We start from the raw sequence: 27,682 nt of genomic DNA on the forward strand, positions 1-27,682 counted from the left end.
ACCAGTAGGAGCCGTGATGCACGCTGCCCTAAATAATAGGTATATTACCAGGCAAATTATCACATAGTATCTTATTCCTTTTAGCCGTTACCGCAACATAAGGTAATCAACAGTGGAGGAAACTTGTGGAGTCTGTCCTGCGATCCATTGATTGAGCAGCAAAACAAACAGAACAAACACCCACCAACCCGTCACTGACTTCCTTCGATCGGCCGCAGCAGCAATGCAATGGCTACCTGTCTTTCCATATACACCCACCTCTGGCTTTATGCCCGCTTCTGAATCAAACATGGAACGTCTTCCAATGAATGAGAACCCGGCCGGTGCCCACCATGGCAATGCGCCGCAGGGCTTCCCCCCGCAGAACAACACGCTCGGACCCATGTCGCAAGGTCCCCCGCAATTACCGCCGCAGATGTTCACCACCGCTGCCCAGCTGTTGGATTTGACGGATAGTACGTTATACTACTTTACTTGATCCCCGTGGGCTTATATCATAATTGAAATCGAACCCAACCTAACAATGGTCTTCAGAGAAGCTAGTTCTCGTCCTTCGAGACGGGCGGAAGTTGATCGGAGTTCTGAGAAGCTGGGATCAGTTCGGTATGCGCTACATGATCAACGTCTCTTGATGAAGGATATATATCTGACCATGCGACCCTTGCTATGTGACTGCTGCAGCAAACCTCGTCCTTCAGGATACCATTGAACGTCTATATGCTGGCAACCTCTACGCCGATATCCCGCGCGGTATATTTCTCGTTCGGGGTGAGAATGTCTTGCTTCTTGGTGAAATCGTACGTGAAACTTCTATGTGTCTTCTTCGCTATTCATGTTTCGGGCTGGAGGTTGGCTAATTAATGTTCTCTTGCTTTTCCGGGGTACAGGATCTCGACAAAGAAGATGACATTCCCCCTCATATCCAGCGCGCGTCGTTCCAGGAAGTGTTTGAGCTGAAGAAGAAGGAAGACGGAGCCCGGAAAGTTGGCGACAAGAAGCGCCATGGGAAGCTCCAGACGCTGGGATTTGAGCCGGAGCATAGCGGAGAGATACTGTTTTAGACACGATGTCTGCTTCAGTCTTTCTCCCTTTCCTACATCCGTGCTAGATTTGTCGCGTCCCAACTAGGGAATCGTAAAGCGACGCGACACAAGACACTTGGTTGATGTGTGATGGGCTATGCGGCCTCAAGGCATCAGTTGACATTTGACCCGTTTGAATTGCCCTCCGGGACCGTTCGCCAGAGTCAGGTGGTATCGTGGCTCAATAGAGTGGCGGCGGAGGCGAAGGATCTGCTGTGAGGAGGTGTGCGATAGGAAAGAGACTGTGTAAGAGTGAGGGAAAGGAAGAGGAGCTCCACCGGAAAGCCTGTGGGAGCGCACAACAAGACTGGAGGATAGCCGACATAACGGGTGCTTGGACGGCTTCGGAGTAGATCCCAGCTTGTCTCCAGCAGAAAGAGAGTCTGTTCAAGGCGTGTGTGATTGTATGGGTGGAGGCTACGCTTGACGATTGTCATGTCTGATTACGCTGTTCTATAGTATTATTTTCTTATTTTTTCTAGGCTATATCTTCTCCGAATTGGACCAATTGAGCTGAGACATTGACTACACCTACACAAATCCATTTAACGGTAGATTATCGAGCTGATGGGTGTTAAAAGAGACATGGATATAGTGTTGACTGGTGTTATCGGGGGTTATCGATAGAGCGCCGCCAAGAAAGCGCCGTACCTTTTTTTCATCCGCCCAAAAAGATCCAGCCGGACCACAAAAAAAATCTCCGCATCCACCACTTCTTCCCTCTCCCTCCTCCCTAACTACTTCCCAGGTTTCTGGATCTACTTCTCAACTGCCCGTCGGTTGATCGTCCCATCATGGCGACCCTGGCGGAGAAGCTTGAGAAGATCAAGTCTCCCAAGCTGCAGAACCAGCACCATGTAAGTCCCGTTGAATCCTCATCCCGCGGAGTCTTCCAGCCCACCCCAATTCGAGGCCTCACTAGATTCCCTCTTATCTGACCGTGGTTTTACTGACGATCCTTCTCCTCCTCCTTTTTAGACGGCTGTGGTGCTGTCTGCAGTGGAAGACACTCTTCGCGATCAAAAGGCCGACTTTTCTCCCACCGCCTATTTTGCTGCGCTGCTTGCGCTTTTGTCCCAGTCGATCTCCGCTACTCAAGGCATCGTCAACAAGGATTTGGCAACCTCCGTCGTTTATCTACTCGATATCACTACCGCTTATGTCCCTGCCTCGATTCTCCGCGCCAAGTTCTCTCAGATTCTCACCGGTCTCGCCCCTGCCCTTTCCCTGCCAGAAGTTGATGCCCCGCTTCTTCGTCCCTCCATCGGCTGTCTCGAGTCCCTCTTGGTCGCCCAGGATGTTGCAGCCTGGAACCTTCCTCACACACAGATTGGCCCGCGCCGTGCGATCGCTGGCCTGCTGAGTCTGGCCGTCGATCACCGTCCCAAGGTGCGGAAGCGTGCCCAGGACGCGTTGGTCAAGGTGCTCAAGTCGCCTCCTCCGAGTCCGTCCCTCGACCACCCGGCGGCCGATATGTGTGCGGAGACTGCTATGCGCACCTTGAGTGACAGCATCACGGCTGCAGCCAAGTCTAAGCGCGGCCGCCATGATTCCAGCGGCCGGGACACCCACGACCCCCTGGTCATCCACTCCCTGCAACTGGTGAAGACGCTCGCGGTCGCATCCGGTGGTTGGCCTAGCAAGAAGATCGAGCCGCTGTGCGAGCTCTTGATGAACGCTTCCCGGTCCACGAACGAATTCATTACGATGGGTGCTTTTGAGGTGTTCGAGGTGATCTTCTCCAGCATGGCCGATGAGTTTTCGTCCTCGAAGCTGCCCCGTCTCCTGGAGGCGATCACGGACTTGAAGCCCGCCCAGAACGATTCGCAGCTCCTGCCGCCGTGGATTGCCGTGCTGTCCCGTGGTTACGATGTCTCTGCTCAGACCAGCCCCGAGGATACGTTTGAGAAGCTGCCCGCTCTGTTCAACATGGTTTCCGGCTATTTGGCCTCGCCCTCCAGCAACATCCGTGTGTCGGCATCTGAATGCTTGGTCTCGTTCTTGGCCAACTGCATCCCCAACAGCGTTATCATTGAGCCCTCTGTCTACGATGAGAAGACGCTCGAGAAGATCGCCAAGGCTGCTATGGATCTGCTTTCCGTCAAGTACCAGGCAGCATGGCGGGAAGTGTTCAACGTGTGTGCGGCTCTGTTCGACAGCTTCAAGTGGCGCTCCAGCCCTTTCTTGGATGATATTGTCAAGACGGTCGGAGAGCTCCGCAGCAACGAGTCTTTCCAGGGAAAGAAGGAGGCGGACAACGTCCTTGGTAGCGCGATTGAGGCCATGGGCCCTGCTGCAGTCCTGGAGATTCTGCCCTTGAATATTATTGAGCAGAAGAATGGCCAGCCTGGTCGCGTGTGGCTCCTCCCGGTTCTCCGCGACAATGTCACCAACACCGACCTTGCCCATTTCCGTTCTGAGTTCGTCTCTCTCAGTGAAGCTTTGTACCAGAAGGTCATGGAGTTCAGCGCCAGGGAGAAGGCCGTTGAAGTCAAGATCTTCGAAACTCTCGTTCAGCAGACGTGGGCTATCCTTCCGGGCTACTGTGAGCTTCCTCTGGATTTGACGGAGTCTTTCGACCAGGGCTTTGCGGAGCTCCTTTCCAACGTCCTCTACAAGCAGACCGACCTGCGTGTTGACATTTGCAGAGCTTTGCAGAATCTGGTGGAGTCGAACCAGGCCATCTTGTCCGTTGAGGCGGACGAGGATGATTTGATCCTCCAGCGTAGGATCACCAAGAAGGCAGCGGAAAAGAACGTTGCTCATCTTGCCGGTTTTGCCAGCAACTTGTTGGCGGTTCTGTTCAACGTGTACAGCCAAACTCTCCCACACTACAGAGGCTACATTCTCCAGTGTATCAATGCTTATCTGAGCATTGCCCCTGAGAAGGTTGGTTCTTATCCCCAATACTTCCATTCCAGTCTTGCTAATATATCTTCTACAGGAGCTGAATGAGACGTTTGAACGTGTCACCTCGATGCTGGAGTCCTCGGTGGTTTCAGAGACTGAAACAGCCAAGCAGGGCAATCAGCAGACTGGTTCTGGTGACAAGATGCCGCCTACGTCGCACACTTTGATCGACCTGGTTATTGCTATGTCGATTTACCTGCCCCGCACCAGCTTCGCAAATCTGTTTGGCATAGCTGCGGCTATCCTTAACGGACAGACTGGTGATCAACAGCTGATCAAGAAGGCATACAAGCTGATCCCCCGTTTGGCCCAGACAGAGACTGGAAGCGCCGCACTTCAAGAGCGCAGTTCGGAGCTGCAGGCGCTCATCCTGGGCACGGCGGATAAGACTCCTGCATCTGCTCGTCGGGATCGTATGCTGGCAATTTACGAACTCATCACCTACTTGCCGACCTCCGACCTGCACTTCATTCCATCCGTTCTCTCGGAAGTTGTCTTGGGCTGCAAGGAGAGCAATGAGAAGGCTCGGACAGCCTCGTTCGACCTGCTCATCCACCTGGCAAAGAGGACTACCGACGAAGAGAAGAACCCTGCCGGCACTAAGATCCGCAACTCCCTGGTGCCGCACATGCCTAATGATGCCCCTGATGCTCCCGCCACTATTGAAGAGTTCTTCACCATGGTGTCTGCCGGTTTGGCGGGTAGCTCGCCGCACATGGTTGCTGCCTCCGTCACAGCTCTGTCTCGGTTGTTCTTCGATTTCCACACCCAGATCCAACCTACCGTCCGGTCCGACTTGGTCCAGACCGTGGAGTTGTTCCTCACCAGCAACAACCGCGAGATTGTCCGGTCTGTGCTCGGCTTTGTCAAGGTCGCCGTGGTTGTTCTTCCCGATGAAGATCTCCGTGCGCGCCTCAGCTCCCTCGTTCCCAACCTGATGGTCTGGAGCAAGGAGCACAAGGGTCGTCTCCGCAGCAAGGTAAAGGGTATCCTTGATCGCCTTATCCGACGCTTCGGTGCCGCTCCTATCGAGGAGCTGGTTGGTGAGGCCGACCGGAAGCTGGTGGTCAACATCCGGAAGCTGCGCGAGAGACGCAAGAAGAAGAAGAACGCCGAGCAGGATGGCGAGGACGATGAGGAGAATGATGAGCCCGCTGGACAAGAAGAGAAGAGCGGCCGGTCCTACAGCAACGCCTTCGACAAGGCCGTCTACGACTCCGACCTCGACTCTGACGACGACGCCAGTGAGATTGACGTCGATGAGGAGGGCGTCACTCATGCGCTCAAGGGCCGCAAGGGCAAGCGGTCCAACAAGCAGAGCGAGCAGTACATTCGTGAAATGTCCCCCGAAGACAACCCTCTCGACCTTCTCGCCCCCGATGCCCTGGCAAATATTTCCACCACCAAGCCTAGTGTCCGCTTCCTCAACACTGGCCCCGGTTCCCGGAAGAAGCGCAACGCGAAGGTCGATTCCGACGGCCGTCTCATCCTTGGCGATGACGACGAGGATGTTGACATGTCCGCTGGCCTGGACAACAACGCTGGAGAGAGCGGCATCAACGCCTACGTGCAAGCCGTCAGCGGTCCCGACGCCGTCCGTCGCGGCCAACGTGGTAAGCTCAAGATGGCCCAGTCCCAGAAGAAGAAGGGCGGTGACGATATGGACGTGGACGATGACAACGACAACAACGCCTCTGGCCCTGCCTCCCGGCCCGGCCCTGGCCGTCGTGGCCTAGGCATGCCCAAGACTCACGGTCCCAGCGGCGCCGGACGCATTCAAAAGCGCATGCCCATGCGTGGTCGCCCCGGTCGTGGTGGCAGCCGTGGTGGTAGCCGTGGTGGCGGCCGTGGCGGCGGTTTCCGTGTTGGCGGCAACCGGAGATAAATCAATCAATCAACAGCACCTACCCTCCAACCACATACCCCCACAACTGAACTGGTTTGATACATCACCAACAGTCAGTTCAGGTTCAGTCAACCCTTTCACACATACCACAACTTAAAAAGCATTATTTTAACGGCACTGGATACCGAATAGTCAATGAAAGTCATCATTTTTCAAAGTTCATCATGTCATGTATGGAGTATGACGAGACCGTTTATCTTTTCCTTTTCACTTTTATATTGTTATGTTTTCTTCTTTTCCTTTCCCGATTTGCTGTGAATACGTACATACTTAACGATACGATTGAGACCTGAACATGTCCTTATTCCTCATTCATTCCTTCTTTCATCGCGGATCCAAAGAAAAAGGTAGTTTAGTTTGCTAAATTCAAGTCAGTGAGTTGAGTTGAGTTGAATTGAGTTAGTGTTGGTGTCTATTCAGTGTGAGGTAGTTTGTGCTTGCTTGCTTGCTTCTTTCCTCAGGTGTATCTTCATATACCCTTTCTTATTCGTTATCCTTTGCTGCTTTGCTATCTGCTATTGTTCTCTGTTCAGTTCACTCCAATTGTTGCACCTACCTTAGTTCAAAAAATAAACACAGTTAGTATCATTCCTTTACATAATAATATAGTTATCGTAAGTCCTCTCGAGTAAAGACCCATACATACATACATACATACATACATACATATCACCCGGATAAAAAGGAAGAAACCATTTCGTCACAGAAACCCCCCGGTAGTACGTTAGTACTTCATACACAGGTACTATATATCATCTAAGCATCTATCTACCCTACGTAACCTGTCGGAAGCCTTCCCTCATTGATCCTACCTACCTATCTACCTTAGTTCTCAAATAAGTAACATATCCGCGCTTGAAGAACCTTATCTCTCGGTAAGTACTCTACACTTACTAGTTATTTACTATACCCCGTCCCGTATGCAGGTTGCCTGCTGTTCTTCCTTCCGGGATCCTTCTCCCGAGCGCAAGCAACTAACTAGTATAAATATTACGTAGTCAAGGTGATACAAGTGAACGAATGTTGATCTGATCTATCAGATTTGGTTTATTTGAATTTTCTTTCAAGTAAGCGGGGCGGGGTAACTTTCGTCTTTTCTGATATTTTTCTTTCTTTTCCCTTGTTGCATTTCACTCGTCCGATTTCCATCTACTCTGTTTGGTATGGATGTGCGGTGAGGTAGGATGATCTGCTTCTACTCCATAATTGAACGGGTACTAACTGACTTTATTGACTAGTCGAAGTTATGTGGGGAAGAAGGACGAGAGGAAAACGAAAAAAACAACAAAATGTGGGTATCAATTCTCACTCGGTATTGTATGAGTACATGAAAAGGGAAATAAGAGGGTAAAAAATGAAAAAATCAATCAAAGTGAGCTCACTTCACCGGAAGACCGCTTTGATCCAACTCAACTCCTAGAATCCCTTCCTTCGCTTTCAGAATCTCATAATAGCAGTGTTCCCTCTCTACGATGGCCCGTGAGTCATGGGTGATAAGGATGACAAACTCCCCGCGCCGGCGACCAATATCCCAACTCCGGAGGGAATCCTCAAATCAGTCATCTGACTGAAGACAAGAAAAATGAATAAGAAATAAAATGGGGATAAAATCGAAAAGAAAACAAAAGATGGAGCCTCAAGAAGAAGATCATTCCACATATCCCAAACGTTGGTATCATGCCGGCATCAAACAACGGGATTGACTTGATCAAAGCAAATTTCATATCCACAAGGGTGATTCACACCGATACGCTAAGCGAGTGGCTTACGGGCTTTGCCAAGCCAAAGCTGCCACCATCGGCAGACCCCGAGAACGGCTGCTCGGCCATCGTCTTTGCGCTCTGTGCCATCTGGATTGCCTAGAACCATGGCGAAGATCCAGAAAAACGCTGCAATCCAGGCTAGGAGAGTTATGGCGATGGACAGGAACGGCGATAGAAGGAGGACGGCGAGCAGGCCTCCGATTGAATACGAATCGATGGATTCTGCCACATAGGATCCCTCCGGGTCATATATCGGCTGGGTGGATGATGATCTTGAAGAAGATTGTCGCAAGCAGACCAGTCGTTCATGAATATGCAACTGGGGTACCAGCAGACCGCACAGTTGCGCCCGGAAGGACGTCGCCCGAAAGTAGGGTATGCAGGAACAGATGCGAAGCGGTGAGACAAGGAGGACGAAGAGCACGCCGAAGATGGTATACAACGATGCGCAGAAGGAGAATACGGGAACAGGGATGGAGAGTCGAAACTAATATCCAGTGCGGTTAGCTACGGGCTGAAATAATTAGTTATTCGGAAATAGACAAAGCTCACCAGCATTAACAGCGCATCCGGCTCTTCCTCCGGGGCTATGTCATCGTCATGAATCGCTCGTTTATGTACGCGAGATGCGCCATTGGGGTGATTGTCTCCCGACATATATGACGAATGATCGGTCCAACTCCCACGAACGCGCCCTTCTTTGCGCCCGACTTCGCTTGCACCTGAAGCCCGAGATAAGACGGAGCCGTTCTCGTGATAAGGCGAGGCAACCGACGCCTCTGGAGGCACCGAAGCCTGCCCCAAATCCGGATATAGATGTTCCCCAGTCTGTGGGGTTTGATGTGATAGGCTATGCTGTCGTCGAGAATGCCGTTGTGGCTGCTGATATTCAGGGTGTGAGATGTGATGGGAGTCGTTAAGATAGTGGAATTCCGACGGAGAGGAGTCAACCTCTGAATGATAGTGGTGAGGTGATGGCGACGAGTGCGACGGCAGAATGTGTGGGGGAGGATGTGCTGCAGCAGCAGGCACAGTGGGTGTTGGGTTCGGAAAATAAGCTGTCACGAGGTGACTATCATCTTGACGGTGGGTAGCAGGCTGGGACATTTCCGGCTGCTCCATTACGGGCGGAGTAGAGGAAGGAGGGGGTAATAGGTAGGCACCGAGAGGGAGAGTAGAGAGGGGAGTCGGTGGAGCAATCAAGGGCGCGACAGGAAATGCTACCCCCTTGAGAAATGCCGCAGGAGCAACACAAGGTGGTACCAGAGAGTACACACGCACAGAGATACTGTGTGAATTGTGAAGAGAGCAGCTGCAGGGATGAAGTTCACCGCATGGCTCTAGGTGCAAGGGGCATAACGATCTCAAGGCATGTACCGGAGCTTATAGCTTATCGGTCCTGACGGGACTAGGGGGAGGGATGGAGAGACCCAGAGCAAGGCGGAGATTTGAGAGGGGGGAGAAGATTGAAGCGCAGGAGGAAGAGGGGAGGGAGGAGAGGAGGAGGGGGGAGGAGAGGAATGGAGGACAGGAGCGGAAGGGCAGGTAGGGTGACTTATAAGAAGAATGCCATGGACGACTTTTTTTTTCCTTTCACTACCCTTCCCAAGACAGAAAGAGACAGAGCGGAACGTCCAAGAACAGGACCAAGAGACCGGTGGTCTTGTCTTGTCCCAGGACAAATGCAGCGGAAGGGAAGGGGGGGATAGAGTAGTTCTGGTTCTGGTCTGCTTTTTCGCCGCCAAGACGCCCAGCTGCCGAGCCCTTGGCATGGGCAACGTCAAGAGAGTGTCACGGCCAACACCATGGCGTGCGAGTTCCCAAGGATTTCTCGAAGGTTGAAAGGGGGAGATTTTCTCCCCCCTCGGGTTCGGAGAGCGGAGGGAAGGAATGGGGTGCTACTAGGCTGAGGAGCTTGAGAAGTGAAAAGGAGCTACCGGAAGGGACGAGTAGCGGGGAGAGAGAGAGGGATCGGGGGTCGGGGATAAATTTGAAGATAACCACTTTATTAAAGTGAGAGGGAAAAGAAATGAAGGGAGGGAAAAGAGGACAGACACACCACCACTGGCTGACGAGTTAAGAGAGATTGATTTCCTCTCCCTCAGCTCCACCTCTCTTTCTAATTACTTACTATCTCCATCTTCCATCTCAATCTCTTCCTTCCCACCGGAAGGAGGAAGAGAGTATTTCCCTGCCTCGTCTTCGTCTGGAATTTCAAGCCCCGTCACCTCCCCATCTGCAGTGTTTGGGCGTGTCGCAGGAGCAATGTTACCGTATCTGTACCGCGTGCCAAGATGCCAAGTCCCTGCGGGGATTTTGGTGGACGAGCAACGATCCTTGATTGGCTGGTGGCATTGCGAGCGTGTCCGTGATCCGCATTCGGAGGTTGGCTGGTTGGCTTGGCGGTATTACGGCCAGATCACATCTAGCATAGCGCTGACCGCAGCCAATACCCCAAATCACTAATAATACATCTGCATTAATCGAGGTATTTCTTGTCCGTCCCGGTTACAGGTTCCCGATCTACTATTCTCCCATTGCAACGCCATGCCCTCTTTTAGCAACTTCACCCGAGTCCATCCACTAGGAAAGCATTTAAATATTATTATGTTGGAGTGAACGAAACGCAAGAAGCCATTGTATTCTTCCTCGAGACGAGTAGTATGACGATCATGACCAAACATTATATTTATCTCGATGACCACGGCTGGCTCTGAACCTCGGAAACGCAGCTTGGCCCTTCTTTCTTTCCTCCAAATACACACAATCTTCTCCCCCAACAAGTGGCGCCCAGCCCAGCCCAGCCCCGCCGGGTATCTATTTATCTAGCATGCTCCTGCTTGGAAGAGCCGTATACCCGGCTTGGGTGGTGTTTCTGCTTCGTGTCCAGCTGGTCGATCCTATCAATAAATTAGGTAACCCGATGTCCGGTGGCGGTCTCCAAAGTCTTGTCCTTCTCCTTCAACATGCCGTGCTACTTTATCAACCAACGAATAGGTAACCCATTGTTGATCCTAAACATACCGACTCGGCCAGTCTCACTGCCAAACCACTTGTTTCGAATCAATCGACCGGGCTTAGCGACCCTTCTGTATGCCCAATCATCCTCCCATCTGTTGCCGAGAGATAGATTACGACTGCCCATATGCCGGGCCATGTGCCCTTCTGACTTAGCCGACATGACGACTGAAACTGACTTTCCCAGCTTTCCCTCCGCATCAGATCGGACTTCTGTGCGTATCATTGCGTGGCATGGCTTGAAGGCCCATGTTCAATAAATTTGCTCGTGATCAGCCTCCGTCTGGCCGACTTTCCAGACCGTTTTTCTCCCGTTGGTCCCCCATCCCCTCTCCCGCCAGATCCAGACTGTTCTTGGCTGCCACGCCCAGAACTTCGGATGTGGAAACTCTCCTGCGCCTGTAACTCTTGGCCAGGGACATAGGGCCGATCCCGCACTGTAGACATGGCTTCCATGCAAGTTTCACAGAACCATATTGGCTGTTCCCCTGTGGAACGATGTCCGGGATGCTACAAGGTACAGGGTAGCACTGTGCATATACCTCCCCCATTTTCCTCGGGAACATCCCCTCATCTCCAACACTCCGGCGCCTGAATGCCATGTGAACTGCTGGTCCTTGACCTTCTTCTCCTCGGGTGCACAAATGCCCAATCACACTCTGCTTGTCCCACGCTAGGCTGTACGGATTTCTCAATACGTGGATGCCTTGCCGTTGTGGCTTGCCAACGTTGGCCGCAGGATCTCAGTGGCGTGCAAGCCGCTGATGGTGGCGGCTTGAGATATTGTATATGGCACCGACAGAAGAGTACAGATCATAAGTATCGCGAACCTCATGTTTTGTTTCTGAACGCTGACTTAAGACTAAGTTGGAACATATATACATGCAAGTCTTCTCGGCTGTCACAGATAGCTGGCGCGATGAGTCAAACTCGTCGATCTGATTACTTTGATCTGTCTGACACGATCATTTGCGTCAGTTTCTATCGCATGTGCTCCTTAAGAGACGAACACCTACTCCTTGAATCATCAATGAAGGCGTCTCACATCGGAGCGACCGCATTGAGTACTGTCTCTGGGGCTGCCAAGTCCTGTGCAGAGTTCTAGAGAAATCCACCAAATCGTCAGTCCTTTTCCAAAGGAACCTGTCCCAAGCCTTCGAACAACGACACTAATTACCCAGAATGTCTGTACTGCCCGTCGCCTCTTTGTCAGTCATAACTCCACGCAATCGACAAAACCAAATGACCCCCACCTGCAAGGAGTTGATTAAAGTGCCTAGATAACACATCAACTTTTCATCTCCCCCCTGCGTCCCATTGGAGGGTGTCACAGCAGACACTAGTCAGATCAACAAGTAACATAGCCCCATGGTCGGCAGAATATGTTGCTGTGGCTGGCCATTTCTGGGTGTCTTTTGCTTTTTTCTCTCGCCCCATCAGCTGCATATCAAGTCATCGTCAGAATCTCTTGTAACTTGCTAACTCACCAATATTCCTCCGGACGCTTGTTGTTTCACCGGGAATAATCAGGTGAGATCCCCGGTTCAGGCCCGTAAAAGATGCCCGCCTCATACACCGTAGATGATGTGTTACTAGTGAGGCCAAGGATCTTTGGGTTCTTCTAGAAGCGAACAATGTCACATTGACATGTGTCTGATGAATGCCTTTGTCACTTACTTACCCGACCAGATATGTAAGTTTCAACCGTCGATTGGCTAACTGGCTGTGCTACTTTGGGACTTACACCTGTAGCATAGTGACATTTCACATGAAGAGCTCTACTTACTATGATGCTACTGTTTACGTTGGAGAAACACGGCGCAGTGACATTAAGAACGGGTTGGCTACAGTAGCTTTGAACTTGGAACCTGCAACGATACATGATCATCAAGACTCATGAGTCCCTGGTACAATATATCTTTTCGTTGCAATCGTGAACTAGATACTAGAAAAACCTAACATCAACCTAGTAATAACCAAGCAACCCAATGTAATTTCTTGAATCGGGAGTCCATCTACTACTACATAAATATATCACCATGGGTACTCATCACATCGACATTCAACAATTATCATACCATCCATCGTAACATCCATCTATATCTACTTAGCTACAACCCTTCACCAACTCATCGATCCATCCCTACTTCTCACATACACACCACATAAGAAATGACCATGACCTCATCCCTCGCCGTCCCTTACAGCTACATCATGCTCCCCCCGTTTCAAGTCCAGACCCAGTCCAAACACACATACGAGATGTAAGTAGTACCACCACTAGGACCATCTACGTGGTACCTAGTAGTTCGTCACAGATAAGGTTACTACTACTTGCTGTACATACCATGATTCCTGTTATAAAGGTTGCCTAACTAACCTGCCTACTTACCTACATAACTACCTTACTTAAACTAGGTGACTAAGTAAGTATGTAAGTAAGTAAGCGCAGCTGATCAGAGATCTGATCTGATCTGATCGCATCACACCCACATCGCATACTAGCATAGCTTCTCAGCTGTGATCCGTCGATGGGGGTTTGGGTTTCTCTTTCCGCCCCCCCTTTCTAAATTTCTACACACGAACTGCACAGCACATATACTGCATAAATATAAATATCTAATGATCAATGAGTGACCGGTGAGAAAATAAACAAGTTGATAACTAAGTAGTTTGTATGTAATCTTCTTGTTCTGTTCTGTTCTGTTCCATTTTTTGTTCCATTCATATTCACAAACTGAAATAAGGAATTATTAAACCACCATATCTAGACTTACTAGTGGTTCGGGAAATTTGACCCCTTAAAACTTGATGCCACTCCATTTGTTCTAGACTACATACGGCAGTAGTGTTCCAAGGAAGGAAAATCAAAAAATAGTAGATAGTTAGACGGGGATCCATAGCCAACAATTGTCAGTCCGAGAAAAAGGCCCGCTATGGCTACTAAGTATGGAGTAGGGTGGAAAAAAAAAGAGATGAAAAACCTTATCATTTCTTCAAAGTTCAAACTCTATGCTTGTGGTTGTGTGTGTATTATCTACCCGAAGATGAAGAAGAAGAAGATGATGATGATGAATAGGGTCATTATTATGTCAGCGTGTCTGGTTCTAACTATTAACTAACTTCAAAGCAAGTAGGTTAGTACCATACAAAATTATCTGGATTGGAAATTTCTGGGTCCCGAGCTGGTTCCAGAATTGTAAAATGCGATGATGGTGATAATGATGATGATGATGATGAGACAAAGTAGGGGGCCAAGTTGCCTTTATGGTGCGCTCCGCTTGCAGAACAGGACATGAACTTTACCCTTACCCTAGCTACCTGATTGGTACTAGTACAATAGGGTAAGTTCGCTCAGCAAGCTAAGGCACCAAGGCATAAAATACCAACACCACCCAAGGGCATGCTGACTCGCCGTCACCGGAAGCCGGGCCATGCCGAAGGTGACATTTTCGGTTGGTCGGCTAGACCCAAAACGTGTGGTCTGTGCCTGAGGGGTACCATCCCCTTAGTAAGTAGACTATTCTACTAACTAGTAGATTGGAAGGGTTTTATGTTGTTTAATGGTTAGACTACTTACTTTGGGGGCTGAATTTCCTTACTAAATATTACCATTCTCATTGTCGCTGTTTTTATGGTTTGTTCAGGGAAGGGGGAGAGAGGGAAATAAAACCCAAGGTTTTCGCTCAAGTCGTACAGTGATTAGGTTTATCTTCCTGGAAGCATCTCGATGAGATGTGATGTGGATGTGATGACAGATGGATAGAGTTGGAGGAATATATTGACCGATGATGATGATGATGATGACCTGTCGATTTTTCTTTTTTTTTTTTTCATGCGAATTTCTTTTCTTAATGCGGATGTATACAACGCATGTGGTCTACTGCTTGCTTGGTACATGGCCCGGCCAGTGGGCTGGGAACTTGTGAGACACACTGACAGATACTAGGTAGGTAGACGGACTGACCCGGCGGGAGGGAAAAAAAAAACCAAGAGTTGTGCAATCCCTAGCTAGCTAGCTATCCGCCTACATACTTAGGTACATAAGTACATACATAGAAGGATTGTGTGAAAGCGGCGGCAGAAGCAGCAGCAGCTATTAGAGAGTGGATCGCATGATGTTGTGTAACGTTGGCAGAACGGGGAAAAGAGAAGGGAAGGGAAGGGAAGGGGGAGAAGAGAGGGGCGAGGCGCGCGCGCGCGGCCTCGGGGGGTAAAAAAAAGAGGAGACGAGACTCATGGGAATCCATGACAACCCAGTTAGTTCTTTCTGGCGGTTAGCAGTCAGTAGTAACTAGTAGTAGTAGGTAAGTAGGTTGCCTGCCCTGTCACGTCCGTTTTTAATATCGAAGAAATTATATATTTTCATATTTTGATTTTCCATTTTCGATTTTTTTTATTTTCCCTGCACCAAATTCAGAAATTCTTATAACTTTGTACACTTATCCCATAGTTATATATTTTCTTTTTTTCCCCCAATTTTCCTGCTTTTCTTTTTTCGTCCCTAGCGCTGGCTGGGGCCCTGTGCGCGCAAACTGGCGCAGCAGCAGGCATACCTGCATAAACCATCGGCAGTCATCAGATCAGCCTGTCAAAAGGCGTCGTACAGGTGGAACGAAATATGTACGGAGTATGTCGGGGGTGAGCGTGTCTGCTGTATGTGTCGTGGAATCTGGAAAGTTAGTTTGGTTTTTATTCTTTTTTTTTTGCTTTATGTATCTACCTAGCTTGCAGTTTCTAGATTCCTTGACCTACATACAGGAATATCCATGCGGGCGTCAGTGTGTCTACTATAGTCGACATTGACTTGTCTTGTCTGCCTGCCTACTTATTTATCTATTTGCCTTGTATGTTGCATATGGGAGCCCTCCCATTCCCCGGTAAAGAGTTGTTTCGTGAGTAAGCGCCGTGCGTGCATGGGTGATGATGATAAGCTGCAAGCAACTGAGTAGCTAAAAAAACAGGGATTAATTTGGTGACTGGGGACAATGGTTAGTTAGACTAATCCAATCCCTGTTGCCCAGGAAGTGGTGTTGGTGCTAGTATGTGCTGGGTTATAGTACAATTGTCTATTGACTTGTGTCGTTCATAATATGAAGAAGGTGAACGGAAGGGAGAAACGAAGCTTTCTATCTATCTACCTATCTATCTATCTACTAGCGTGAGCGATTAGCCTGAATTATGTGCATGCATAGTTGGACTCCTTTGCTGTACTTAAAGCAGGCAGACAAGCAAGCAAGCAAGTAAGCAAGCAAGCACTGCGTTGGACAAGAATAGAACAAACCGATGTACTCCGTCGAAAGGGTTGAGTTGCTCACCCCCTTGCGATACAAATCTGCCCGAGTAACCCACATACCGACCACATTGTCAATGCATTGTTTGTGCTCCTGCTATCGTGTTTCAGGTACATTGCTGGGCGGCATTCATCACCGTATGCCGGTTGCGAAGAATGGGTGGATAACTGGGTGGGTGGCAGCTCCGGTCGGCCGGGTTTGCGATCTGGTATGTAAGATGGAGAGAATCCGTGCCTTGCCTTTGCCTCCACTGGGCTGAAGTGAATGTCACTTATCTCTTTGCTAGACAGGGGGTGGTCGTGGTGGTACTACTACCACTACTACTAGGGGGTTTATAGTATGGGGTAAGAATGCCCCTATATTACTTGCTTGTTAGTTCCTTTTTCTTTTTTTATTCTCGTCTTACATATGGACTCCATCCATCTTCTGGCTTTGTGGGGATGTATGAATATATACTAAACTTGATTGTTGTCGATGGTGGCCAAGTCCGACCTTTAGGAGCGCCTTGATTTGGAAAAAAAAGCCCTCGGATCCGACACGAGAATAGGGGCCCGAAGCTGCTCATCATGAACAGTAAGTCACACCTTATTATCCACCCGTCGCTAGAAGCTCCCACTGTGCCCATTTTTAGTTAGTCGCTCGGCATTGGGACCCTGATATGGCAAAGTTGCAAAAGGTCCCAAAGGGGGGAGTGTAGCCTTCCGAAGAATTAATGCAAATGACAGTGTTGGGAGGGAGAGTGTGTTAGCCTGTTAGGTGGCTTCTTGTTATTTTCGTAGTCCCGTGTGGTTGCTAGTTAGTGCGGAAGAAAGGGGGGGGGGGGGGAAAAGAGATGAATTGGGAGGGCGAAAAAGGGTAGGAGAGAGGGAAAAGAGCGAAAAGGGAAGTACTGTAAAAAAAGGAAAGAAAAGAAAAATGTGGGAAAAAAGGACACAAAGGATCGGCCCACCCAGGTGATGTATCAAGATCATCGACACCAACAGAAGAGCCGACGGATCAGCATCGGGAACGGCCCACTCAAAGGAATCCGTTAAGAATCTGTGGCTGGTGGCTGGTGCCGGTAGGTGGCATTTCCCATGCGTGGGATCTGGCCTAGCGTGCTTAGATAAGCCTGCCGCTGCGGCAGTCCCGCGGCTGAAGCCTCTGAACGAGCCATGACGGAAGGGGCAAAAGTTGAGGAAAAAGCAACTTGCCCTCCCGATTCGCTACCCTGCTCTAGCAAATACTAAGTTTAAGCGTCACTACTCTTCCCACAAAACCCCGATTAACAATGAAGTTCCAGAGAAACTTAATTTTTTCCCTTTGTTTGAACTATTTGGTACCTTTTCCTCCCCAAAATGTGGGCAGTCGAGGCGCCTGCAGACCGCTGAGCATAGTCGGGAAGATGCAGGATTGGCTGGGTGCACTGACATCTGGTCACTCTGATTTAGCGCATAAAGGGATCACTGTGATGGAAGGAAGGGGAGGGGGGAGAATTCGGGTCTGGGTTATTTATTGGTTGACACACCCGGCTGTCGTTGCTGGGTGCCGCCGGCAAGACCATGGGGCCGAGCATTGGGAGCGTGGACTCATCATTACAGTAGAGGGGGTCTCCTACTCCATCTGTACGCAAGTGCATGTATTGTCCGGCACCGAGGAAGGGCACAGTAAGCAAGCCGTTTCTGGGTGAGCCATTGGGAGAGAGAGCGAGACAGACAGAGAGGGGGGGCGACTGCAACATTTGGACTTTGCAGGTGGTCCGAGTGTGGAGTACGCCTCATGCCTGACTAGGCTGCCGGGAGCTTAGGTGGTTGAGCTTATGGCCATACACCAGTCAGGTAGCGCAGCATGTCGGTTGAGGGCCCCACAGCCGCAGTCAGGAATTATTGGCGGCCCTCCGTACATATGGCACTAATTTATTAAATAATAAAATAAATAAAATAAAAATGGGCACGGGGAAGAGAGGTCAGTCCGGGTGGGTCTAGGTTCCATGGCCCACCTGCAGGCCCCCATCGGCGAGTCACAACCGGGGGTTCGTGCTAGACTAACCACACAACGCCCCCCCTCCTCCCTCTCCATCTCATCCCTGGAGGTGCCTTCCTGGCTCCGGCGCTTGCATCCTCGTCAAACACTGCCCTGTTTCGGGGCGGTTCGACTCCATACCCACTAAACCTTTCGCTGAACCCGTCCCACCAGAAGTGTGGCCCCCCTCCTCTCCCTCCATTTTATCCACTCTAGTCAATTTGAGGCTACTGCTCATAGTCGCTCATTTTTATTTTTCTCCCTTTCTTCTTTTATTCTTATTCATGTCATTTCCTAAATCAATTTTTCTTTTTTCCTTTTCTCATAAATTTGCTCTTAACTTAACTCGTAACCATCACATCCGCCCCACCTGCCAGCATGACGCTAAACCCTTGTCCACAGCACAATCACACTGCCATATTCCCCCTCATTAGAGAGAGAGCGAGAGAGAGAAGCTGGGTTTAGCAAGAAGCGACAAAAAAGAGGCAAGGAATCAGTGAATTTCAATCCGAGGAAGTTCCCGTGACCTTATACGCATAGAATACAGGCGGGTGTTATGGGGTACATTTTATGTCGCTTGTATCCGTAGAAAATAATCTCATCGTTATGCTTCTTTCTCGACTTCTTTCTCGCTGTCTTCCGCCCTTGACAAGGCGATCGCTTCATATCATAGTATCGTACATGAACACTTGAGTAAAGGGCTAAACTTGGAATAATATGCGATATCGTAAAAGAGCATAGCGTGCTGCTCGTTTGTTCTTCTTACAGTAATTTACTTTTGAATAATCACATTTATTATTATCTCACTGGTGCCGTGGTCTGCATGATGCTTATAAGAGTATCTAGCTTGGGTGAATGCATCCTCCGGCGCTCACCTGAGTTTCCGGGCGCCCGGAAAATATTAACTGTAAATACCCGCGGACACGACTCCAGGTTGTCCCCACCCGCTAGGCCGTTCCTGGACGTAGAGCTGCCTGTCTTCGGCTTGGCGCCGGACGACCGCCATCTCAGCTTTTCCGTGCTTTCCTTTGGTTTCGCTGACTGCTGGAGAGCTGCACAACCACTAGCGCCGCTTGGCAAATTTCGCCCTCTACCACCAGCCCCTCGACCTTTCCCTCCTCTCTTCCCATTTCCTCTCCCTCTCTTCTTTCCTTTCCCTCTCTCTCTCTTCTTCCCTTCCCTTTCTGCTTTGGCTTCCCCTACCCCGTAACTTGACCTCTGCCTGGCCCTTGGTCTACCAATTCCACTCCCCCCCATCCCTCACTTTTATCTTCCCACTCTCTCAGCCTTCCCGCCCGCTTTTGCCTCAACTTGCTTCTTTCTTACTCGTGCCTTTTTCAATCCTTTGCCCCCTTCCCCGTAGTTGTTGATTGTCGCTCCACACGCTTGTTCCGTTCCGTTCCCAGCCATATACCTGCATTTTGGACTTGATTGATCCTGCACGTTCTTTGCCGCTCGAATTTCGCAGCATCTACCTCACCACGAGCGACTAGGAATCGTCCCGTTTCGCATTCCTTCAATTACACCCTGTCGTCGTGACGACGTTTAGTTCTAGACTCGCTAGCGCGGCAGTTATCTTGGGAACCGTTTTCCCGGACGCGGTCGCGCTTCGTTTGAACATCATTGGGTGACTGGTTTGCGCGACTACGTCCATCGGGACTGTGCGACCTCTCAGTGACACGGGCGCTCATTGCATCACCTGTGTCGCAAAGGCGAACTAAACGCTTCACCTTGTCAGCGCCTGGATATATTGCGTTCCGTGTTAACGTCGACCGGCCACGATGGCTCATACCCAACCGTCTCCCACGGGGGGCGTCACTCCTCACCATGGCCATCTCGCAGCTCACCCCCAGGTTAATGGCCACATGCCGCTGCAGACTCAAAGCCAGAAAGGTCCTCCTCTGAGCACTGCTCAGAAGATCGCCGCACTCAACGAGCAGGTTTGGCTTCAAATCGGTAAGTTAATGGCTCATCTGCGTCTCGATGGCAGAACGCGCCGACCGTTCAGCAAAGCGACGGCTGCTGACAGTTTTCGCACAGGAAACCTTACCGAAATGATCGGCGATTTGGATGGTGCAATGAACGCATACGAGCAAGCTTTAAGGCACAACCAGTGGTCAATCCCTGCGATGAACGCGATCTCGTGTATTCTGCGGACAAAGGAACAATTTCCCAAGGCGATTGAGTATCTTCAGAATATTCTCAAGTTGGATCCGACAAGTGGAGAAACTTGGGGCAGTTTAGGTACTTAATCTTGGTATCGTTTACATTCTTTTTGGTGTGCTAACAACAGTCACTTCTTAGGTCATTGTCATCTGATGATGGATAATCTGCAAGAGGCGTATACCTCTTACCAACAGGCTCTGTACCACTTGCGCGATCCCAAGGTTAGTGAAAGTTCACACAGAATGTTCGGGAGCAATGGCTAACGTTTCTTATCTTCTAGGAGCCCAAGCTGTGGTATGGCATCGGTATCCTTTACGATCGCTATGGCTCTCTCGATCACGCCGAAGAGGCCTTTTCCCAGGTCATGCGCATGGCCCCTGATTTTGAAAAGGCCAATGAGATCTACTTCAGACTGGGAATAATATACAAGCAGCAGCAGAAATTCACTCAGAGTTTGGAGGTATGTTCAGAAGGTTACTATACCGTCTCGTTCTTGTGCTGATTCAATCAGTGTTTCAAATACATCGTTGCCGACCCCCCTCGCCCGTTGACGGAAGAGGACATCTGGTTCCAGATCGGCCATGTCCATGAGCAGCAGAAGGATGTATGGTCTTTCTCAACACCGAGAAGAGTGACGATGATGATGACTAACGAGTTTGCAGTTCGAAGCTGCGCAGCAAGCGTACCGGCGGGTCCTGGATCGTGATCCCAACCACGCGAAGGTTCTGCAACAGCTTGGATGGCTGTTCCATCAACAGAGCAACAACTACACTAGCCAGGAGAAGGCCATTGAGTTCCTCGAGAAGTCTGTCAGCGCAGGTAGGTCCTTTGCATCGGTGTACGCATTTCTTCCGCTCATATCCCATCAGACAACAGCGATGCCCAAAGCTGGTATCTTCTCGGTCGCTGCTACATGTCGCAAGCCAAGTACCCCAAGGCCTATGAAGCGTATCAGCAAGCCGTTTACCGCGACGGTCGGAATCCGACTTTCTGGTGCTCGATTGGTGTGCTCTATTACCAGATCAATCAGTACCGCGATGCGTTGGATGCCTATTCTCGTGCTATTCGTTTGAATCCCTACATTTCCGAAGTGTGGTACGATCTGGGAACTCTGGTGAGTGTTCACGCCCGATGTAAGCCGTTCGGTGGAAACGCTAACGTGTGAGCAGTATGAGTCTTGCAACAACCAGATTGCGGACGCACTTGATGCGTACGGTCGGGCAGCGGATCTCGATCCGACCAATGTCCATATCAAAGCGCGCCTGCAACTCCTTCAAAGCCAATTGTCCGGTTCCAGTCAGGGCAACGCTCCCGCTCCTCAACCGCAGGATGTCCATCCCCAGGCTTATCAAGCTCCTGGCGTAGGAGCGCCTCCGGCGCCTCAATGGGGTGCACCAGCGCCAACCGGTGGTCCACCCCCGCAGGCTCCCGCTCCACCAAGACAGATAGCTGACTGGAACCGTGGCATCAATGAACTCCAGTCACAGGCACAGGCACAAGCCGCCAATGGTTTTGATCACCGTGACGCCGTCCGTGCTCCCGCCTCTCTACAGCAACCAAGCCCGCGACAAGAACCCGGAAGAGGCTTCCCCGAAGCTATGCGTGCGCAGCCAACCCGCTCCCCGAAGACTACCCTTACCGGCCCGGGTGTTTACGGACAGCCCCATGGCCTTCAGCTTGCCAACCCCCCACCTAACGCCCTCGATCGTGCTGCTGCCGCGACGGCCTTCTCGCCAGCTACTCGTGGTCCCTTGCCGCCTGCTCCTCCCGGTCCCCCCGCTGCTCCGGGTGGTCCAAATGGCCCTGCGTCAGCTAACGCTCTGCCTCCCTACCACCGCCCGTTCACCCCGCCCACGGAGGTTCGGCCTCTGCGTGATGAACGGCCTTCATCGCCCGGCTCTACTTACCCGCACCAGCAGTATCACCACGGCCCTAGTCTCCCTGCCGGCATTGCTGGCGGTGCTCCTCCTCCGGCCTCTGCTATCAGTGCTGCTGAGGCTGCCGCTCGCGAGCGTGAAGAACGTCCTGGTTCAGCCATGAAGCGCGGCCGAGAGTGGGAGGCGGAAGCCGGACCGGCCAAGAAGATCGCCAATGAAGAGAGCCGTGCTCGCCTCGACGATCAGCTGTCTCGTCGTGTCACTCCCCCCAACCGTATGCCCTCCCCCGGGGAGATGCAGCGACGCAGTTCTTCGGAAATCCGCCGTGAGGACCAGCGCCGCGTCAACGAGAACTACCATCCATCTGAGGCGGCCCACCACCCTCCTACGTTGCCTTCTATCCAGCACATGCCCCCTCACCCGTCTGGCCCCAGTCTCCCTCCTATGGCCGAAAGCGCTGCTGCACCTTCTAACGGACCGCCATCCGGACCCTCTTCCGCTCAGGTTCAGGTGAAGGAGGAGCCCGCGCGCGGCGAACAGGCGCCTGCACATGAGCCTGCGGCGCGGAAGATGGACGTGGACGAAAACTACGATGATGACGATGATGAGAAACGAGCTAGTGCTGTGGTGAAGGGAAGCCCGCATGCTGCTGGGTCGAGCAACAACGGCAGCAATGGTGTTCTGAGTGCTGGCAACCCACCTACGCCGGCGAAGCCGGAATCTGCGGTTTAGAAGCTTGTGGTGCGGCACCACTTGATGTATTATGTGAGGTGGATCGATGGGTTTAACGCGGCTCTAAGGAAGGAAGAGTCCGAATGAACGTTTTCGTCATGAGAAGTTACACTGCCCTCGTTTACTCCCCTTCTGTTTCCTTGAATTCGTCTATATATTTCTTTCCGACTTTCGGTGGCAGTTCCGTTCATGTACTGTTTTACCACCCAGGCTTGTTTGTATTGTAGGATTGGCATTTGAGGGGCGGTCTTGATGGTCATTTGTTTCCCAAGTTCTATTCAATTCTTGTGTGCGTGTCTGTGAATGAGTACATCCTGCTAGGTGATATACTCACCTGGGCAGCTCGGAAACCCCAATACATTGATCTACATTCTACTCCATTTCCAATGATGATAATTATCTCCCATGTATAGCAACGATAAAGGTAGCTGAAACAGGTAGATTGCAATGAGACTGGGAGATCAGCCAGACCAGAAAGTTGGTAATGGGCGCGGCGAGCATCAACGGGGGCTACTAAGCGCCAAGTCTCACCGTGCGTTTCAATCGTGGGGACGGTCCTTACGGGGGCGTTTAATTCTGGGTCTGGGACTCCGGTGGATGTCGGGTCACATCCAGGTCAAACGGTTTTCCGTCAGTGATCGTACAGCCTTGAAGCCTGCCGTGTTTCGTTGGCCAACGAAGTCAGCAGTAGGTTCCTGCAAAAATATCGTGTATATAGTGTGCATGGATGGCCTTTCCAACATTGTGGATGGGCACGCAGCAACATACCCTAAGTAGGGCAATGGCGCATACACTTGGAAGAGGGCACTGGATCTGGTAATATTGCCGACCGGGAGAATCGCCCGACAGCAGGAACCTCGTGACCGTGGGTTGTTTCTGCCTGAGGCCTAAAGAAACTCAGGTCTCGGTCCCGTGGTCGCTTAACCCGAATGGGAAATAGCCGCCAAGACTTCGCTTAGATCAGCCCACATTCGTTAAGCGTGCAAAATACGACTTTCGGCAAACTCAGAGATAGACACTCTCACTCACCACTTCGACGACTAACGACAACAGGGTCAAGATGTAAGTTAGGACCTGCCGCATTATGGCAATTGTTGACCTCGAGGGATAATGTCGCTGATTCATTTTATTTTACAGGAGTCACCGGAAGTACGAAGCGCCTCGGCACGGTTCGTCAACCTACTTTGCGACCTCTCAAGCGATATTGGAATCTCGAGGTCTTGTGTTTGGATGGTATACTGACTTGGATTTCGACAGGCTCTCTTGCCTACCTGCCCCGCAAGCGCGCCGCCCGCCACCGCGGAAAGGTCAAGAGGTTAGTTTTTTCGACTGCGAAGACGAGACGAAAAGGTTGGGATTTGATGGACATATACTGAACTGTTCGGCAGCTTCCCCAAGGATGACCCCAAGAAGCCCGTCCACCTGACTGCCACCATGGGCTACAAGGCCGGTATGACCACCGTCGTCCGTGACCTTGACCGTCCTGGTGCCAAGATGCACAAGAAGGAAGTTGTCGAGGCTGCTACCGTCATCGAGACTCCTCCCGTACGTTGGACCCCTTGGTAGGAAGAAGGCAGAAGAAAAAAAATCTTTTTTTTCTGGCCTGGTGATGTGGATCCGTTCAATGACTGACATACTTCGATTCTTTAGCTTGTCGCTGTCGGTGTTGTCGGTTACATTGAGACTCCCCGTGGTCTCCGCTCTCTCACCACCGTCTGGGCTGAGCACCTGAGCGACGAGGTCAAGCGCCGCTTCTACAAGAACTGGTACAAGAGCAAGAAGAAGGCTTTCACCAAGTACGCCAAGAAGCACGCCGAGGAGAACGGTGCTTCCATCACCCGCGAGCTCGAGCGCATCAAGAAGTACTGCACTGTCGTCCGTGTCCTCGCCCACACTCAAGTCCGCAAGACTCCCCTCAAGCAGAAGAAGGCCCACTTGATGGAGATCCAGGTCAACGGTGGCTCCGTTGCCGACAAGGTTGACTTCGCCCGCAACCTGTTCGAGAAGCCCATCGAGATCGACTCCATCTTCGAGAAGGACGAGATGATCGATGTCATCGCCGTCACCAAGGGTCACGGTTTCCAGGGTGTCACCAGCCGTTGGGGCACCAAGAAGCTTCCCCGTAAGACTCACAAGGGTCTGCGTAAGGTCGCTTGTATCGGTGCCTGGCACCCTAACCACGTCCAGTGGACTGTTGCCCGTGCTGGTCAGATGGGTTACCACCACCGTACCTCTTGCAACCACAAGGTCTTCCGTGTTGGCAAGGGTTCCGACGAGGGTAACGCCTCCACCGAGTTCGACATCTCCAAGAAGCAGATCACCCCGTAAGTAGCCTATACCTGAAGGTTGAGAAGCATTGACGCTAACGAAACAATCCAGCATGGGTGGCTTCGTTCACTACGGTGAGGTCAAGAACGACTTCGTTCTCCTTAAGGGTTCCGTCCCCGGTGTTAAGAAGCGTGTCATGACCCTCCGCAAGACCCTGTACCCCCAGACCAGCCGCAGGGCCACCGAGAAGATCGAGCTCAAGTGGATCGATACCTCCTCCAAGTTCGGTCACGGTGCTTTCCAGACCCCCGAGGAGAAGCGCGCCTTCATGGGTACCCTCAAGAAGGACCTGGAGACTTCCGCTTAAGGTGTTTATGGCAATGGTTCGGTGTAGTGCAAATTATATTACGTTTCAATAAAAGCGAAGAATACCTTTCACTTTTTCCTATGGTGTCACGGTAGTTTACGTAGCAATAATAATGTGTTGGATTTAACTGTTATCTGCCTCGACCACTGCAGTATAGAGACCTCAAAGAAAAAAAAATCTTCAAGAGAGGTATTTGCCTACTACCCAAGGCATGGTGTGTGCGTAAACTCCGATGCAAATTTTCCTCGATCGGGTCGCCATATCCCGTTCAAGACAACCAAGATCAGGGGCTCTGCCAAAACACCTATCCATCCTTCGACCCTTTCACTGGCTGCTTATCTGAGCTTGTTCCACTCTATCCTTCTAGAAGCCATCCATCCATTCATTCATTCCCTCTGTTGCCCATCTCAGCACCAATCAGATGACCGCCGCAAGTCTGCGCCGCTGGCCGCTCAGCCGCACTGGCCATTGCGTCATTGATCCCCTCGTGCCTTGGGCTTCAATTCCCTCATCTTCTGCTCGCCCCTCATTAATTCAGCTCCAACAATCTGCCCAGATTACTCGATCATATCACCAGCACCGCTGCCATCAGTATTCATCTCGAACCCATATCCAACGCAGTCCCTACAATCTTTCCACAACCACAAAACCAGCATCCAACTTCAACACCATCAGCATCATCACCCCTCCTCCCACCCGCACCATGTCTTCCGACAACGACTACATGTCCTTCCTGAACAAGGCCAACGCAGACCTCAATGCCAGCCAATTCCAGCCCCAACGAGACGACACTTCTTCCACCCCACGCACCCAAACCATCCACACCAACGTCCGCGTCCCCACGCCCCTCACCTCCGTTGATGCCTTTTACGTCTCGGAAACAGATGAGCCGTTTGAACCCGTTGCTTTGAAATGGCCTGATGCGGGGCGGGGGATCTGGCCTGATGCAGGTGAGCTGCCTGTTCTGAGTGTACTGGATCGATCATAAGCTAATGGGAAAAATGTGATAACAGCTGCTCTCTCCAACCTTGTTTCTCCTGACGCAGACCTCTCCAACTCCATTGAGACATTGACATTCTCGACGTTCGACCCGAAGAATCAGTATTCCGGGGTGGTGAGGGCAGTCCGGGCTGCCGTGGGGGATGAGGAGGGCGCGGCTGTCAAGGTCTATCGGGTTGAGGTAGCCAGGTCGAGAGTGGAGTACTTTGTTTTGGCGCTGGATGGGACAGAAGGGTTGGTTGTTGGGTTACGGGCTAAGGCTATTGAGACTTAAGATTGTATCTAATTTGTTGCATTGATTATGGGTGGTTCAACTTGGAGTAATGGGTGGATGACTTATGTGAGAAGACTAGTAGTGTGTTGAGGCAATAACATGCTTTGAGAATGACGTTACTTATATCGATATGAGCAATAGTAATATAATTATATGCCAATTTTTCCTACATTCTAGAAACGCCTACGTGCAGTAGTGTCCTAGCCCTAACGCTCATCAATTCACCACTCTGACCGTTAGCGCCATTTGCACACTAGCAGTAGCTAGTATAACTGGGCCAGCCATCTGTATATCTATATAACAGCTCTGAACCTGCCCAACCCGCCACCAATATGCGGTCTGGTGTTACGAACAACTGCGCCGGAGTGAATCTCTTCACTGTGCCTCAGTAATTGCATCATGATGCATCGGAACGATTGACACCCGGGCGATTGGAGCATAAAAGCTCATTCACGGCTATAAACAGAATGCCCTATATGGCAGCAGGATGTGTTAGATTAAGTATATAGAAAGTTATACAAGATGAAGTCCTTTTGTCTCATCCATTACATCTATCCTCTCCGTTGTTCTCTTCGTCTTCGTCGTCGTCGTCCTTTGCTCCTCTCATACATACAAAGCACTACATCAATCTCAACAACCTCAGTCCTCTCTACCATCCAACCCTTACTACTATAAGAACAACCATACACATAATGGAACCACACAATCCAACCATGAACCAAACATTGGCACAGCCCATGAATCAAACTATGAACAACAATCACCAAGTTCAAACCCCAACCCATCCTCAAGTCCAGCCTCAGATCCAACCTCAAACCCATCCTCAAACTCATCCTCAAACTCATCCTCAAACCCATCCTCAAGTCCAGCCTCAAGTCCAGCCTCAAGTCCAGCCTCAAATCCAACCTCAAATCCAACCTCGAATCCAATCTCAAATCCAACCTCAAATCCAACCTCAAATCCAACCTCAAATCCAACCTCAAATCCAACCTCAAATCCAACCTCAAATCCAACCTCAAATCCAA

General features: G+C 50.8%; 9 protein-coding genes across 9 annotated transcripts in view; 7 read left to right on the top strand and 2 right to left on the bottom strand.

Moving 5' to 3' along the window:
- Nucleotides 1-289: 289 nt before the first annotated feature.
- On the top strand, nucleotides 290-1,061 carry BO85DRAFT_367856 (U6 snRNA-associated Sm-like protein LSm1; the record flags this gene model as incomplete). Its single annotated transcript, XM_025655838.1, has 4 exons — nucleotides 290-455; nucleotides 535-603; nucleotides 682-797; nucleotides 888-1,061. The coding sequence occupies 4 exons, from the start codon at nucleotides 290-292 to the stop codon at nucleotides 1,059-1,061; spliced, it is 525 nt and encodes a 174-aa protein (XP_025517777.1).
- An 815-nt stretch (nucleotides 1,062-1,876) lies between these two features.
- On the top strand, nucleotides 1,877-5,877 carry BO85DRAFT_368310 (mRNA-binding protein RRP12; the record flags this gene model as incomplete). Its single annotated transcript, XM_025655862.1, has 3 exons — nucleotides 1,877-1,939; nucleotides 2,061-3,971; nucleotides 4,027-5,877. 3 exons carry the CDS (start codon nucleotides 1,877-1,879, stop codon nucleotides 5,875-5,877), a joined length of 3,825 nt encoding a protein of 1,274 aa, XP_025517778.1.
- Nucleotides 5,878-7,650: 1,773 nt separating this feature from the next.
- On the bottom strand, nucleotides 7,651-8,783 carry BO85DRAFT_457921 (uncharacterized protein; the record flags this gene model as incomplete). The annotated part of the gene is made up of 2 exons (XM_025661550.1): nucleotides 7,651-8,148; nucleotides 8,214-8,783. 2 exons carry the CDS (start codon nucleotides 8,781-8,783, stop codon nucleotides 7,651-7,653), a joined length of 1,068 nt encoding a protein of 355 aa, XP_025517779.1.
- A 1,789-nt stretch (nucleotides 8,784-10,572) lies between these two features.
- On the bottom strand, nucleotides 10,573-10,842 carry BO85DRAFT_486312 (uncharacterized protein; the record flags this gene model as incomplete). The annotated part of the gene is made up of 2 exons (XM_025663382.1): nucleotides 10,573-10,635; nucleotides 10,690-10,842. 2 exons carry the CDS (start codon nucleotides 10,840-10,842, stop codon nucleotides 10,573-10,575), a joined length of 216 nt encoding a protein of 71 aa, XP_025517780.1.
- A 332-nt stretch (nucleotides 10,843-11,174) lies between these two features.
- BO85DRAFT_251809 (uncharacterized protein) lies at nucleotides 11,175-12,112 on the top strand. The gene has a single exon (XM_025654940.1). It carries the CDS (start codon nucleotides 11,275-11,277, stop codon nucleotides 11,782-11,784), a length of 510 nt encoding a protein of 169 aa, XP_025517781.1. The 5' UTR covers nucleotides 11,175-11,274; the 3' UTR covers nucleotides 11,785-12,112.
- Nucleotides 12,113-19,493: 7,381 nt separating this feature from the next.
- On the top strand, nucleotides 19,494-22,764 carry cyc8 (putative transcriptional corepressor Cyc8). Its single transcript, XM_025654941.1, has 8 exons — nucleotides 19,494-19,930; nucleotides 20,015-20,218; nucleotides 20,279-20,361; nucleotides 20,421-20,600; nucleotides 20,652-20,744; nucleotides 20,803-20,959; nucleotides 21,010-21,254; nucleotides 21,310-22,764. Exons 1-8 carry the CDS (start codon nucleotides 19,756-19,758, stop codon nucleotides 22,747-22,749), a joined length of 2,577 nt encoding a protein of 858 aa, XP_025517782.1. The 5' UTR covers nucleotides 19,494-19,755; the 3' UTR covers nucleotides 22,750-22,764.
- Nucleotides 22,765-23,748: 984 nt separating this feature from the next.
- rpL3 (60S ribosomal protein uL3) lies at nucleotides 23,749-25,511 on the top strand. The gene is made up of 6 exons (XM_025659776.1): nucleotides 23,749-23,811; nucleotides 23,887-23,918; nucleotides 24,007-24,064; nucleotides 24,138-24,294; nucleotides 24,400-25,073; nucleotides 25,129-25,511. Coding segments are annotated over exons 1-6 (1,179 nt in total). The 5' UTR covers nucleotides 23,749-23,809; the 3' UTR covers nucleotides 25,385-25,511.
- Nucleotides 25,512-25,630: 119 nt separating this feature from the next.
- Nucleotides 25,631-26,817, top strand: BO85DRAFT_447727 (uncharacterized protein). Its single transcript, XM_025659777.1, has 2 exons — nucleotides 25,631-26,334; nucleotides 26,398-26,817. Exons 1-2 carry the CDS (start codon nucleotides 25,806-25,808, stop codon nucleotides 26,655-26,657), a joined length of 789 nt encoding a protein of 262 aa, XP_025517784.1. The 5' UTR covers nucleotides 25,631-25,805; the 3' UTR covers nucleotides 26,658-26,817.
- A 532-nt stretch (nucleotides 26,818-27,349) lies between these two features.
- The window catches only part of BO85DRAFT_467529 (uncharacterized protein), a gene marked incomplete at its 5' end in the record, with an annotated part of 1,813 nt that continues 1,480 nt past the window's right edge, over nucleotides 27,350-27,682 (top strand). Inside the window, one exon of the mRNA XM_025662193.1 lies at nucleotides 27,350-27,520. Within this exon, the coding sequence (XP_025517785.1) occupies nucleotides 27,350-27,520 (171 nt within the window). The remainder of the gene's footprint in view (nucleotides 27,521-27,682) is intronic.

Source organism: Aspergillus piperis (assembly GCF_003184755.1).
Source record: "Aspergillus piperis CBS 112811 unplaced genomic scaffold BO85scaffold_5, whole genome shotgun sequence".
In the NCBI taxonomy this organism is placed as follows: Eukaryota; Fungi; Ascomycota; class Eurotiomycetes; order Eurotiales; family Aspergillaceae; genus Aspergillus; species Aspergillus piperis.